Source organism: Leopardus geoffroyi, chromosome D1 (assembly GCF_018350155.1).
Source record: "Leopardus geoffroyi isolate Oge1 chromosome D1, O.geoffroyi_Oge1_pat1.0, whole genome shotgun sequence".
Taxonomy (NCBI): domain Eukaryota; kingdom Metazoa; phylum Chordata; class Mammalia; order Carnivora; family Felidae; genus Leopardus; species Leopardus geoffroyi.
The window spans coordinates 18659963-18674627 of record NC_059329.1 but is presented as its reverse complement, the minus strand read 5'-3'; the positions used below and the strand labels follow the sequence as shown (position 1 = coordinate 18674627).

General features: G+C 52.0%; 1 protein-coding gene across 4 annotated transcripts in view; it reads right to left on the bottom strand.

Moving 5' to 3' along the window:
• SORL1 (sortilin related receptor 1) overlaps window positions 1–13800 on the bottom strand; it is a 173081-nt gene extending 159281 nt beyond the window's left edge. For 3 of the 4 annotated variants that reach the window (XM_045483202.1, XM_045483203.1, XM_045483204.1), the window contains exon 1: window positions 13048–13796. In XM_045483202.1, the coding sequence (XP_045339158.1) occupies window positions 13048–13323 (276 nt within the window). In that variant the 5' untranslated portion in view covers window positions 13324–13796. Of the gene's footprint in view, window positions 1–13047 lie in introns of all 4 variants that reach the window. The other variant, XM_045483206.1, reaches the window with a different exon arrangement.
• Window positions 13801–14665: the final 865 nt, after the last annotated feature.

The following is a 14665-nucleotide window of genomic DNA, read 5'->3' as shown; positions in this document are numbered from 1 at the left end:
GTCAATGTCCTACACACCACTGAACTACTCACTTTAAAATGGTTGATTTTGGGGTGCCTGGGTGGCTCAGTCGGTTAAGCGTCCGACTTCGGCTCAGGTCATGATCTCGCGGTTCGTGACTTCGAGCTCCGCGTCGGGCTCTGTGCTGACAGCTCAGAGCCTGGAGCCTGTTTCGGATTCTGTGTCTCTCTCTCTCTCTCCCCCTCCCCTGCTCATGCTCTTCCTCTCCCTGTCTCAAAAATAAATAAAAACATGGGGCACCTGGGTGGCTCAGTCAGTTAAGCAACCGGCTTCGGCTCAGGTCATGATCTCACCGTTCCTGAGTTCCAGCCCCACGTTGGGCTCTGTGCTGGCAGCTCAGAGCCTGGAGCCTGTTTCGGATGCTGTGTCTCCCTCTCTCTCTGACCCTCCCCGTTCATACTCTGTCTCTGTCTCAAAAATAAACAAACATTATTTAAAAAAATTAAATAAATAAATAAATAAATAAAAACATTAAAGCATTAAAAAATAAACGCTACAAAAATTAATAATAAAATGGTTAATTTTATGTTATGTGAATTTCACCTCAATAATTTTTTATTTTATTTTATTTTTTTAATGGTTTTACTTATTCTTGACAGAGAGAGACAGAGCACGAGCAGGGAAGGAGCAGAAAGAGAGGGAGACACAGAATCCAAAGCAGGCTCCAGGCTCTGAGCTGTCAGCCCAGAGCCCGACGCGGGGCTTGAACCCACAGACCGCGAGATCATGACCCGAGCCGATGTCGGATGCTTCACCAGCTGAGCTCCCCAGGCACCCTCACCTCAATCATTTTTTTGTTAAGCCTGTATCAGTGACCTGTGAAGAACATCATACTTCCGAAGTGCTGATCTAATACCTAGAACTCCCACTCTTAACTGCTTTTTCGACTCATCTCGTTCTTTCTTTCCTGCTACCAAAATACACAGTCAGATGAGTCATAGAAGAGGCAGGCTGAGGAGTGGGTCTCTGGCCAAAGCAATCCTTCAAAGGGCCGTCAGCAGCATCCGCAGAGCCGCGGCATCCCCACAGGCCTCCTGGTCCCTGCTCCCAGGGTCCCCAGTCCCCTGCTGGAGAATCAGCCTCGAGCTAGCATCCACTTCCAGCTCTCAACAATCCTCAGGACCCCCGCACACCTCAGTGCAAGCCACCCCCACGTTGTCTCTCAGCCCCCTCCGCCCGGCCCCTGGGGTGCCCTGGCGTTCGGAAGAGGTTAAATGATTTGCCGCCCCAGCCCCAAGCTCTGGGTTGTTATAAATAGAAAGGAGGACAAATAAATTGCTTGTTGTATGGAGGCCCTGACCGCTCCGGCCTTCCCCTACTGATGAAGGCACCGGGGCCTACTAGGTGCCAGGCATTCGTTGAGGCTCGTAAATGGTTTCTTCCCCCATCAAGAGGACACACAGCCCCTCTGGGGGAAATCAGTGTTGCAAGTCTGACCGGTGCGAAGAACCGTCAAAATACATAGACTCGCTGAAGCTTATTCAGGAGGATGGGGGCTGTTAATGGAACAGGCCCCGTGTCATCTCCTTTCATTTCTTCTGCCATCGCCTCTTTCAAAGTGGTCAAAGCCAAAGATCGGGATGTCCTAGACGGACACCCACAGCCTGTGGTCCTCACCACTCCTACACAGCTTCTTTCCAGCTCGCAGGATGAGGAGGACAAACAAGGCAGTCTGGTTCACTCCTCCGCCTCAGCAGCAACGAAATGCGAAGAAGGATTTTTTAAATTCTACAATGAAGGATAAAGCAAATACCCTGTCCTTCAATTTCGAGGACAGGAGCCTGCTAAATCCCCTGGACTATAGGACAGGCCTGAGGAAACCAAAGACAGACTCCCGAGGCCCAAGAATAACAAGGTTTTGTCAAACCATCCATTTGCATGACCTAAATGCTAGGTGTGCAAATGGCCCCTCCGTGTCCTGAGTGTCCCCTTTCAGGACGGTGTCCTCACTATATTTAGCAAAGCTCATTATCCTCCCTGGGCGCTCCACCTCGGAAGGAGAGCTACGATCTAGTTTAAGAACTCCCTGCAGAGAGCCCCTGCTCAGCTCACACATTTGACTTCTCCGTCGGCTCAAGACGCTTCAGCCACAGAACTCATCAATGACTTTGCTGATAAATTCAGCTGCCCACTTTACAGATGAGCAAACAAAGAAAGAATGACTCTGGGTGAAAAAAACACATTTCATTACCACCTCCTTCACCGGGGTCATGAGCTCGCTTTAGAAAAGAGGTAGGTAGGTCGGTCAGTAGGGGGATATCTTTTGCTTTCCCTCTACCAAAAGGGTAATAATCATATTTTCAATGACTTACAATACCAGTTCAGAAAGATTGACCTGTATTTCTGACTGATCCTTGGCTAGAAGAATCTATCCACCACTGACCTATCTGTGGCACCCCCTCCTGGTGAACCCCACTTTGTCATTTGGCCAATAGCAGCCCCGCTATTCCAGGAGGGCTCCCTCTTAAAAAGAACCTGTGAGGGGCGCCTGGGTGGCTCAGCCCATTGAGCGTCTAACTCTTGATTTCAGCTTAGATCACGACCCCAGGGTCCTTGGATCAAGCCCCGTGTTGGGCTCCACACCGACCATGGAGCCTACTTAAGATTCTCTCCCTCTCTCCCTGCCCCTTCCCCTACTCTCTCTAAATAATGAATTAATGAATGAATGAATTAAAATTTCTAAGAAACTGTAAAAAATGTCATGAAAATTAGCAGCCCCTAATTTACCAGGTGGTAAGACAAAGAAGAAAATATCAGGCCACAAAGAACCTCAGAGAACATCTAAACCAACTGGCACGTTTTGCAGATGAGGTTAAGTCCACAGACAGAGTCAGAGGTGCTGTTCCACAGGCCCCCAGAGCAGGGCATTACAGGGAGAGGCTACAGCGAGCCAGCTTAGCAGCCGGGACAGGCTGCTGACCCCCCTAAGCCAGGGCTAACCGCAAATGAGGATTCACCTAGGAACCCAAGTCATTTCTAAGAGCTCTTTAGGATGGCTCAACAACATGCACTTACCCTGCCCTGCCTCTTTGGTTTGGCAGCTTCACCACAAATCGCCCTCCACCTCATTCATTCATAAATGTTTATTGAGCACTTACTATATAGCAGACGCCATGCCAAGTGTTAGGAAACAGAGGACTTCTGGGAGTGGGGCGTAACCTCAGGTCGGGGAGAGGATGTGAGTGCCCAGAAGACATGACTTACAGTGGGGACCACAAAGATGAAGAGAGAGAAGTTAAGAGAAACGGGATGGAGGAGAAAGATCCACACCGGGGGAAGAGCAGAGCAAAAGCCAGGAGCTGGGAGGGACACGGGAACCGTCCCATTTGAAAAGCTGGAAGAAAATGAGCACAACCAGGAGAGCCAAGGGGAGGGGAGAGTTCTATGAATCTCTAGGTTTTACAGGAGGAAAAGAGAGTTCACAGCAAACAGGCTGTGGATCCCTGGCTGCAAGCGAAGCTTTCGCTGGAGTATTTACAAGAGGCAAATGTGCCACAGTAAACTGGAGACAAGTCAGAGGCTTGGTTTTCAGTCTTGGTCTCTACGATTTTAATAGCGGCAAGACGTTTGGTACGTCGCTATATCTTTTTGAGCCTTCAAATACCCATCTGTGAAATGAGAAGAATTCTTATCTTCCTAATTTTATGGGGCTGTTAGAAGTATCAAACAGGAAAAAAAAAGGGGGGGGGGAGGGAGGCATCAAACGAGATGTTACCCGTGAATACGCTTCATAACCTGCAAAATGCTAAAACGTTATTTCCTCTTGTTGGTACGTTATTTACACCAAAATAAGCCATTCTTCACAAAATGGCTCTGTATAAAAAAATGAACATCAGCATCACCGAGGCTGGAATCCTGAGGCCTCAAGGGCCAACGGTGACATCGTACATAGGACAATGATGAAAACGCCACACGCCTGAGCCTAGCTCAGAGCTCGCGGCCAGGAAGCCTTCCTCACCGCAATGTGGGGTAACCCAAGCTCCCGTTCCCGAGGCTCCAGTGCAGAGGTGGCACTGATTTCTAGAACTTTCCTTGCCCCAAAGGGACCACATTCAAATCATGCATCAAGCTCTCACCTTACCGGTGGCTCCTTTACCACACTGGGGAAGCTGACAGAGAGAACACATCCCATCCAGGGATGTGATCCAGGGTAATATGAGATGCCCCCTAAGCTCACAGGAGGGCAAGGCGCCCGTGGGAAGCCCCCCAGGCATCTCTCTGCGAGCTCAATGCCCCAGCTCAGAGCCAACCAGCCTTTCACCCCTGTCCAAGCCCAGGGGACTAAATATATACAGATGAGGTAAGGCATAGGTGCACCGTCTCCTGTGATGCAAAAAACTGAGCACAGGTTTCAAACGCTTCCCGTCTCCCCAAAAGCTCCCACGGTGTCACCGGCTGCTCTCCCACCTCCACTCTGTCCCCACACCCTGCTGTCAGCAGGTTCCTCTGCGGGGATCCTTAGGCAGGCCAGCACTGGCCTTTCTTCCCAGGTCCCCGGGGCAGACCCTCATGGAACTGCCTTGCACACATCCCCTGGGCTAACGAGAAACAGGGTCCTCCACTACCTGGACCACTACTCCATATACAGCTCATCTCAGAGGCACTCACTTGAGTGTCCACAGTGACAGTCTCCAAACCAGCCTTTCATCCAAGGCTGCCGTGACAATTTTTTTTTAATGTTTATTTATTTGGGGGGGGGGGGCGGGGGACACAATCCAAAACAGGCTCCAGGCCCTGAGCCGTCAGCACAAGCCCAACGACGCAGGGCTCGAACTCACAAACGGTGAGATCATGACCTGAGCAAAAGTCGGACATTTAACCGACTGAGCCACCCAGGCTCCCCGACCCAAGGCTGCTTTGAACCCTGGCCCTCCTGGTTCAATGAGATCATCCCAGCTTTTCCGGATTTCTTCTGGGCACAGAGGTTTCCTAAGAGTTCAAATCCATCACAACACTCCTCAGCCTCCCCCCCCCCTCCCCCGCCGCCGGCAGAGTGAAATGGATCTCACCCCAGTACCAGCTAGCGTCTTAAATTCAGGACCCACTCCTTGGCTCAAACCCACATTTATTTTACGTAAGAATCACCCTAGCCATCCTCCCCCACACTCTGATCCACAGTTATTTGGGGAAGGAAAGTTTCTACTGAACAGGCTAGTCTCTTTTCTAAAACACGGAAGCCACGTTACTTTCTTCATTTAAAAAACCAACAAGGGGGCGGGGGGGAGGGGGTTGGATAAATAATAAACAGCACGTCGGCCCCCGCGCGGCGCAAAACGCCTATAAGTACATCTTTTTATTGCCCTTGTCTGCCATTCAGATTTGGGACATAATCACATCAGCCTGCCTTTCTGAGAATTCGTAGCTGTGTTTTTAATCTAATTCCGGGGACTGGAGATAAATCATCGTGAAGGGTCCCGATTTTCCGAGCCAAGAGCTTGCAGCGGCAGGAACAGCGATGGCATGCTAAGGTAAGGGGCCGGCCAGGAAGGGGGGGGGGGGGCCGCATGCAGTGATGAAGACCACACGCCCGTGATGTTTGTCTTCGTGCCAGCCTGCAGGGTCGCAGGGATGAAAGACAGACCCAGCTACGCGGAGGTAAATCAATAAGCACACAGGAAGCGGAGGGCAGGGGCGGGGAGGAGACGGCCCCACCGGCGAGGCACGGCTTGCATCTTGCACCGCTCAACAGACACGCATGGTGTGTGCAACACCACCCCGGCAAAGCCCGGTACGAGGGAGCTGGGTGTGCAAGGCCATGTCACAGGTGAAGGCCCAGGGGTCAGCCTTCACAACCCAAGTGGCTAATGCCCAGAGGGGCCCCCCTCTCAGAGGAACACTGCACCCACTGCACGCCCCGTGGCCGCTGATGCGTTCCGACCTGGGGAAGAGAGGCCACTGTCTCCCGACATCCAAGTTGGCAGTCGGCGGCCACCGAATCCTGGCTTTAGGCTACAGCCCTCGGCTCTTGCTTTGCTCCCGCCATTTGTGGCGGAAACAAGTGCTGGCCTCTGCTGTCACCACGGCTTCTCTCCGGGGTGAGGCAGAGGTTGCCCAGTACTGCAAAAGGCAGGCCTCCCTCAATCCATTAAAGCTGTGCCTTCTAAGGGGCGCCTGGGTGGCCCGGTCGGTTGAAGGTCCGACTTTGGCTCAGGCCGTGCTCTCGCGGTTCATGGGTTCGAGACCCGCACCGGGCTCTGTGCCGCCAGCTTGGAACTCAGAGCCTGGAGCCTGCTTCAGGGTCTGTGTCTCCCCCTAAATAAACATTAAAAAAAAAATTTTTTTTTAAAGCTATGCCTTCTAAAACAGTGGCCGTTTCAACCTAAACTTAAATTGACTAAAAGTAAGTGAAAGAAAATAAATTCAGTTCTCAGTCCTACCAGTCCTGTGCCAGTTGACACGCTGGACCACACAGCCACAGAACGTCTCCGTCGCCGCAGGAAGGGCTAGCAAAGAGCGCTGTGTTTGAAGACCTGCCGTGGGGCCAGGAAGACAGGGTCTTCCGGCTCTTGGCTGGGAGCAGTGACATGATCGTGGACGTCACCACTGTTGCTAACAATGACCCCGTGGATGACAGAATTTTGTGCTTATTTTTGACTCCCCACCGTGGTCCTGATCGTTATGAAGTCCTATTTCTAGGGGACCCGCCCCAAAATGCACAAAGCATGCCTCGCGTGACAATCGAGACCTCAAGGTCTCACAGTAACGTAAGAGACAATCCAAATCTTGATGCTGATCAGCCACCGACCCTGCCTTCTCTGATTTATAGCATCATCAGCCACTTCAATGCCAGAAGGCTGCCCATGCCACTTCTTCGAAGGCCCCAGGTCCACAGGTCGATAAACCAATCAATTAGGTCGAAATTAACTGTGGCTCATTTTAAACTGAGGGAAATTGATTTTTGCATCTACGTGGCTGGACTGAATATGCCATGTGCCAATGGATTCGGGCGTACCTCGAGAATACACGGGAAGGTTCTATGCTCAACAAAGTGAACGCCCTACCCCTAGCAGCCCAGACCACTTTTGAAGAAATACTAGCCCTCGATTATTCAAACCAAAAGGTAGCGAGCTCTCCTTTACTGCCATCACAACTAACTCTTTTTTTTAAATGTTTTGAAAAGTTAACGTAATACCTCAGCTTGAAGAGATTTCTGTGCGGTTAACTCTCAATTATCGGCATCTGACTTGTCGAAAATTCTATACGCCAAACTGGCTTTCCCTGAACACGTTTATGCCAGCCATTTCACAGATCAGCTACTCAAGAAAGCAAACTCACTTTAATATTCACCTAAGCAAAATTTAACCAGGAGGGTGACCTGGTGCCTTAAATGAAAATAAATAAATACATACAGAGCAAAGGTAAACCGGTTACTTTTTGGATTACCTCCTTTCCAGGTTATTAGAATGTTCCCGTGTCTGCCCATGACTGGCTCCATCTACCTCCGGCCCTGGGATTGAACGATGGCAATACAAAGATGGCTGTCACCTCTAAGGAGGAACAGACCCAAATATGACAATGAAATGCCCTGACAACATCCATCTTTGGCTGTGGGATATTAGTTTGCTCTTAGGACCTGCCTCCTGGATCCCAGGTCCCAGAGCAATTTATTAAACACACCACTGACTTCATTTTGCGGAATATAAAGAAAATAGTCTCAAAAAGAACATGAGCAAAACCAACATCCGTGATGTCCACGTTCTGACGTTCTCGCAAATCTGGGCTCTTCCCCCCCTAGGGAACGGCTCTCCAGCAGCCTGCCAAGAAACAAGAGCTACCATGCCGCTCTCCTGGCCTGCAGGAGCCCTGAGTGAAACGAGACTGCCTTTTCCTTCACCTGGCCTGGAGAAAAAGTAACAACCTATCTAACTCTCTGACACTGCACATTAATAGTCATAAATAACATTTTGGAGCCAGAGCGAATCTCATTACTCATGGTATCAGCGGCTATGGATAACAGAAAGCCATCGATATTGCAAGTTCCAAATTTTCTGAACATACATGCCATACATGTGGGTAGAATGTTTCCGGAAAGACATACAGAAAAACTGAGGACAGTGGCAGCACATAAACATAAAAAGGGGACGCGAGAAGGAGGGAAATTTACTTCTCGCTATATTCTTGTACAAATCGTATCTTATAAACATGTATTACCCACTGAAGGCTAAATGAACCCACTGGAGGGCTTTTCATTTTCTCTGTTTACTTCTCCGTCTCCTCGCCCCTCCCCCATCCCTTCTTCCTCCCATTCCTTCCACCTCCCACAGCCTCCACCCACCGTGCCCCAAGATGTACAAGCCCCTAATGAACTAAAGGGTGGCCAGAGCCTGAGCAAAGAGCAGCCCGCAAGAAGAAGAGATGCCAAGTGGAACCAGGAAGTTTTTCAAGGTCACGGCCTTTACCGACCCAACCCAACACCCCAGGCCAACTCTTCACCTACATAGAAGGCCCCGTGAAACAACAAATGCTTTGCCTTCTCATCTTTTGGAAGCAAACAGGTCAAGCTTCCTAACGTCAGAATCAACCCGCCGATTCTTTCCCAAGCAAGTGTATCATGCAAGGATCTACTCCAAAGAGATCTAAAGCCACAAGTACCCCACCCCCAAAGGAGGCTCTTTGTCCCAGGGTCTTGTGCTGTAACAGACACTTTATTTTCAGTCTCAAATCAGGACATTGAATACTCCCTGGCCTCTAAAAAGCAGGAATTATGAAGAGAGAGCTCACTGGAAGGAAAATAAACCTGTAAATCCTGTTAGGCTTTGTGCTTCATTCCAAAGGATTTTTTCCCCAAAACAATACCATTAGCAATAATACCATGATAGCCCTAAAAGGGAAGCTTCTGTACAACAGAATCCCAGCTCTTTGTTCCACATAACCCCCAGGACAGCACAGCAAAATCAGGACTTCACTACCCTCACCACGGAGAGAGCCAACCCACTTTCCCTCTCCGTTTGTGGGCTCGCCATGGTCCTCCTCCTAAATACCTTTTCTGTAACTTGGATGTGCTTCCTACCCTCTGGGCTCCTCCTCTTCCAAGCGGGCAGTCGGTCCACAAATATTCATTAAGGGCTTCCCAAGTGCCAGCCACAGAGAAGAGAAAGGCTTGGTCCATGCCCTCAAGGAGCAAACAGGGAAATGAGACAAACAAGCAATTATAACACAAGGCAGTAAGTGCTGCAACCAAGTTCAAAAGAGCTCTTCCCACTGGCGCCTGCCTGGGAATGCTTGGAGGTGTTCCCTGGATGCCGAAGAAGGGAACAGGGGCTTTGCGAGCAAAGACAGGAGTGGGAGAAGACCATCTCAGGCAGAGGAAAAGCAAGCGTGACGACACAGAGGCAGGGAGCAGGCGTCAAGTCTGGAAGAAAGTCAGTGTGGCAAGAACGATGGAGGCCCCCGTCTTCGACTTGGCGCTTTTGCGGCGGGGCTCAACCTCGGAACTCTGAACCCGGAACAGAAAAGTCCTAATATCTGAGAGCAGCTTGTTTTCACTGCTCTTACCATATTTTATTATTACAAACATGCCCGCAAGGGATCACGGCGGAAACCACTCTCCCACGTTCCAGAACATGAGGAGGAATATCGTCACAGGAACCACGCCTAGTTTGCTCCGTAGGTGAGTGGAGCCGGAGAAAAAGAGAACCGGCATTGCCTCCAACACAGTGCTCTTTCTCAGCTGCAGGCCAGCTATCTCCCTGCAGAAGCTCTCCTTCCCCTGTTCCCGAAGCCGGCGGCCTCAACGTCACCCCTACAGCTTCTCCGGTCAGACAGCTTCAGCTTCCAGCCCTAATCTGTGTTGCCAGGCATCCACTTAACCTCACTCGAAGGTCAGAGGGCAAGAAGCTGCAGTGGCTGAGCCCGATGACCCTTTATCCCTCCATCTCCCATGCCCTCCCATATCACACAACCCACTAACATCCGACCTTAGGGTTGGAGCCGCTTTATTGTGTATTTGCTCCTGTCCAGCACGGCCACACGCCTGGATTTGCATCTGCTGTATCTACTCCCTTAAACTGAAAACTTTCTGGGGTGTGGGGGGTGAGAGATGAACAATGTCCTGCCCTCCCTCATTTGCACGCCCGTCTCGATTTAGAACTGCACTCTCTTCCACGGGCTACTGTGGGAAAATATTGCAATTCCTCAGGTTAAAAGGAAGGGGAAAAAAAAATAGTTACAAACAGAGAGGGAGGGAGGCAAACCATAAGACTCTCAAATACAGAGAAAAGTCTGAGGGTGGATGGGGCGGTGGGGGAGAAGGGAAAACAGGTGATGGGCATTGAGGAGGGCACTTGTTGGGATGAGCACTGGGTGTTGGAGGTAAGCGATGAACCACAGGAATCTACCCCCCAAAACCAAGAACAGACTTTACGCACGGTATGTTAGACAATTTGACAATAAATTATATTAAAAATAAATAGACGTTTAAAAAAAACTGAAAGGCGAGGGGAGGGGAGGAATGAAGTGAACTTGGCTTAGAGCTAGAAGCAGAAGGGACATATAATTTATAGTCCGCATCCTGGCACTGGAGAGTGAAGGCAGCGCTTTCATAACCAGCACAGACAACTTACAAACTAGGTCTGTCCCAGGGAAAACAGAGGCGAATGGTCACCCTTGCTAGAAAGGTCATTCCAAATAGATGAGGGACTCCGGAGCTCCAAGAGGGATGCGCCAAAGCCCTTCAGTCACCGACTCTCATGCTTTCAGCCTGAAGGGGCTGTGCCAAACATGCTTGAGGCAGATAGCCCAGTACCGGGAAGTTCTTCCTTCTACCTAACTCAGATCCTTAAAGATTCGAGTTAATCCCACTTTTATTAACCTCGGGGCCTCAGAGAAGAGAAAAACACTGCCCTGGGCCTTCGTGGTAGGAATTCCTCATTATGAGTTCGCCTGCTAGCTCTCCATTCCTCAACTGAACCAAACTCCATCTGGTTGGCTCAGAAATACAAAAGCGGAGGGTTTGAGAGTCATTCCCAATGAGAACACAGTTCATCTTTAACTTGCCCCACATCCCCAGGAGCCCTCACAAACCAAACCCCAGCAAGAAATGGCACCTGTATGCATATTTTTGAGACTAAGAAGCTCTTTTTTTTTTTTAATGTTTGTTTATTTTTGAGAGAGAGAGAGACGCAGAACGCAAGCGGAGGAAGGGGAGAGAAAGTGAGGGAGACACAGAATCTGAAACAGGCTCCAGGCTCTGAGCTGTCAGCACAGAGCCCGACTGGGGCTCGAACTCATGAACCGCGAGATCGTGACCTGAGCCCTGAAGTCAGACCCTAACCGACTAAGCCACCGGGGCGCCCCCTAGGAAGCTCTTCCCTCAGCCAAAACTATAGCTGCGGGGGACATGAGCTCCAGAAAGAATGGACTCCCACCCCTCCCCACTCCCAGCCCCCAGAGAGCTGATTCAAGACAGCAGAGCTGGGTGGCTGTTAAGACTCAATGAACAAGGCAGTATCTCTTGTTTCCCCTCCCCCGCCCCCACCCAACGTGGGGATGCTGCTGTCCCAGTTGAGAGCAAGGACCTTGCTGTTTTCAACATACAAAAAGAAGTTTCAGATGGGGGTGGAGAGGGGAAGAAGGTCAGGACCCACAAACGAATCAAGCAGGCGCGCTCCGGCAGCCCTTGCCCGCAGCAGTTACATGCCCCCTTGGCACACACTCTTTCCCAGGGACTGATGGTTGATGGAAATCAGATGCTCCCACCCACTTGCCACCATCCCAAGCCCCTTTGGAGCCGTATTTTTTTTTTTTTTTTAATTTTAGAAAGCAGTTATTTAAGAAGCCTTGTATAAAGAGAGCACAACTATTTGATCACCCAAAGGTCACCGGGACAATGCCAACAAAAAACGAAACAGCAGGCAACTCTGCCCCACGTGACCTTGGGCTAGTCACTTCACCTTTCTCAGCTTGTGTTTCTTTATCGGCAAAATGGCACAATCAGTGAGGTGGTTTATAAGGTTCTTCCTGGCTTCAAGGGTTGAATATTTAACTCTCTCTATTTCCTGAAGACATGGCTAAAGAAAATCAGTGAAGGGAGGCAGAACTCGGACTCATCTTTTAACTTCTACTTTAAATGGGAACATTTTGACTCTAGAAATCGTGCAATTTGCCATCTCCTCTGGCCCCACTTTCCCCCCACCCCCACCCCCACCCCACCACTGACCTTCCAGCTCTGATGTCAATCTTAACCACAGGGCTGGGAGTCTCATGAGGCAAAGAACATGGTCAAATTAATTTCGCCAATGCTGATACTAACCCCCACAAACTCGGTTTGCTATTCCTAGCAGTAAGTCTGGCCATAAAAGTGAAATTCATGTTACTTACGAGCTAATAAACCCATTGCCTGGATAGACATAAATCAGTTACTGAATAATGCCCACCGAATTCTTGCAGTCTTTCAAACCCCTAAGTGTCATGAGTTAATATCCCTGTCCAAAAATAAAGTCAGTATCTCAAAGGGGGAGGTGGAATGGATAGACCACCCCCCCCACCCCCCGCAACCAACAACAACAAAATTCAGCCCTTACACAAACACACAGACGCACGCACACCCCTTGCTCTGACCACGGCAAGATAGTCAGCTTTCAGGTTGGCCCACCTTAATTGTGGTGCAGAAACCCCCTCCCCTGCCTGCTCTGTGTAAGTATCCTGCAACTGCAGGGTCCTCGCCTCCACTGCCAACTGACGATACACACTAAAGAAACCCCGTTTTTCAGCCACATGTAAAATGAAGCTGCACCCCTCCTCTACCTGCTGGAAACTACGCCGGTGTGCCCCCACCCCGGGGAAATGTGCACAGCACCCCGCGAGTTTACCTGGCAGACGTTTGCTAAAATCGACAGGAAGAAGGAAAGATCAATGCAATTCAAGTGCTGACGGTTGTACTCGTGCGAGGGGGGGAAAACACAAATGCAAGCCGGGAAGTCCCCAGTGGTGCCTGCACCTGGGAGGCCACCGCAGAGGATGGATGCGGGGCTGAGGAAGTGCGGGGAGAGGAAAGAGCCGGAGAAAGGCGGGTGACCAGCCGCTCACCTGTCCGTACACCTTGATGGGCTCCGGCTGCAGGGCAGCGCTCCGTCTCCTCCGGAGCGGCTTCTCGTCCGCCCCCCGGGGCCCCCCGCGCGCCCACAGCCGCAGCTCGCGCGGCTCGCCCTGCACCACGCGGAAGCCCCGGTCCTGGGGCAAGGGCGCGCGGCCGCCGTGCAGCGTCTGCGTCCACACCTCGCACAGAGCCCCGGGCGGCAGCAGCGCGACCAGGGTGAATAGGAAGGGGAGTCGGGACTCCCTCCTGCTGCTCCGTGTCGCCATGTTCGGGCGAACGCTGCCGCAGGTGGCGCCGCCGCCAGGAGAGAATGTGCAGCGCGAGGCCGGGACGGCGGCTGGGCCGGGGCCGCGCGCGCCGCTCCCGGGGCTCCAGGCCGCCCGCGCCGCTCGGGGCCGCCCCGCTGCGCCCGCCGCCGCCGCCGGGTCCCGCTCGGCTTGGCGCGGCGCCGTCACGTGTGCGGCTCGCAGCCGCGTCCCCCCCTTCGCGCACTTTCTGCGCTCGGCGGCCTCGGCGCCACTCGGGCCCCTCCCCCGCGCGGGGATGGGGAAGTCAAGGCAGCGAGCGCCCGCGAGCGTGCGTCCCCTTGGCCCGCCGGCGGGCGCACCGCGTCGTCCTCCCTGCGGCGGTCGAGAGTTGTGTGGGGCTCGCTCGTCTTCCCCGGAGTTAGTTGCCTCCTCCGCAGGGTCGCGTCGAGGTCGCCCTAAACCGGTCTCCTTCCCTGACTGCACAGCCCCCGGTCCTGTCTCGCCGCACGACCACCTCCCCCGGCCCCCCGCCGCATCCCCACCTCGGAGGGAGAGCCCGGAGCCAAAGAAAACGAGCTCTGAGAAGGCAGAACACTGCAGCCGGCAAATTACGGTCCAGATGAACCCGCCCCCATTGTGAAATTCACACGGTTTCTACTACTCTGGGCATCAAAACGTATTTGAAGTGGCCACAGCCAAAAACTACCCTCCATCAAGCTCAACTGCCCAGGCCCCGAGCACAGTAAATACGCTCCCGCACAGAGGCAGTAAGAGCCAGGGACCATCCCAAAAGGGGACAAGCACACAGTTATACAGTGGTTCCTTGCACACGTGAATGCCTGTGCCTGACACTGGGCCCCGGCACAGCGGCTTGCCTGTGACCCTCCAGGGTGACCAAGCACTGAGCCACCCTACCTACGCTGCTGCCGAACGGGCACAATATGCCAGTCCTCTCAGCCGGCGGCCGACACCTGCCGCAAGCCTCTAAAGCTTGCCACTGGGGGTGGGAGGGGACAGACACTCAAAAGAGGGAGGAGGACACAGGTTACAGCTCAATTCAGCTTAAAGATCCAGACCCTCTTTGAACCAGGAGATACAGTTCCCGCTGTTGGAACTATGGAGGCACACCCAAGGTAAACATGGATTTGCGGGTTCGTAGGAGCAGTCAAGACCTAATCCGCTGTGGCCTCCTCTCTTCCATTTTATATTTCACTGTGCTCAGGTCTCAGATCCTGGGTTTCGATAAGACCAAAGACAGAAGGAGCAAGGCTAAAGATGAGGCCGCTTCTACGGTCGTCCAGTCCTTGGTTTAGAGGGAGCAGGGGGTGATCGGTTCAGTTCTCCCAAAATGCTCCTTGTT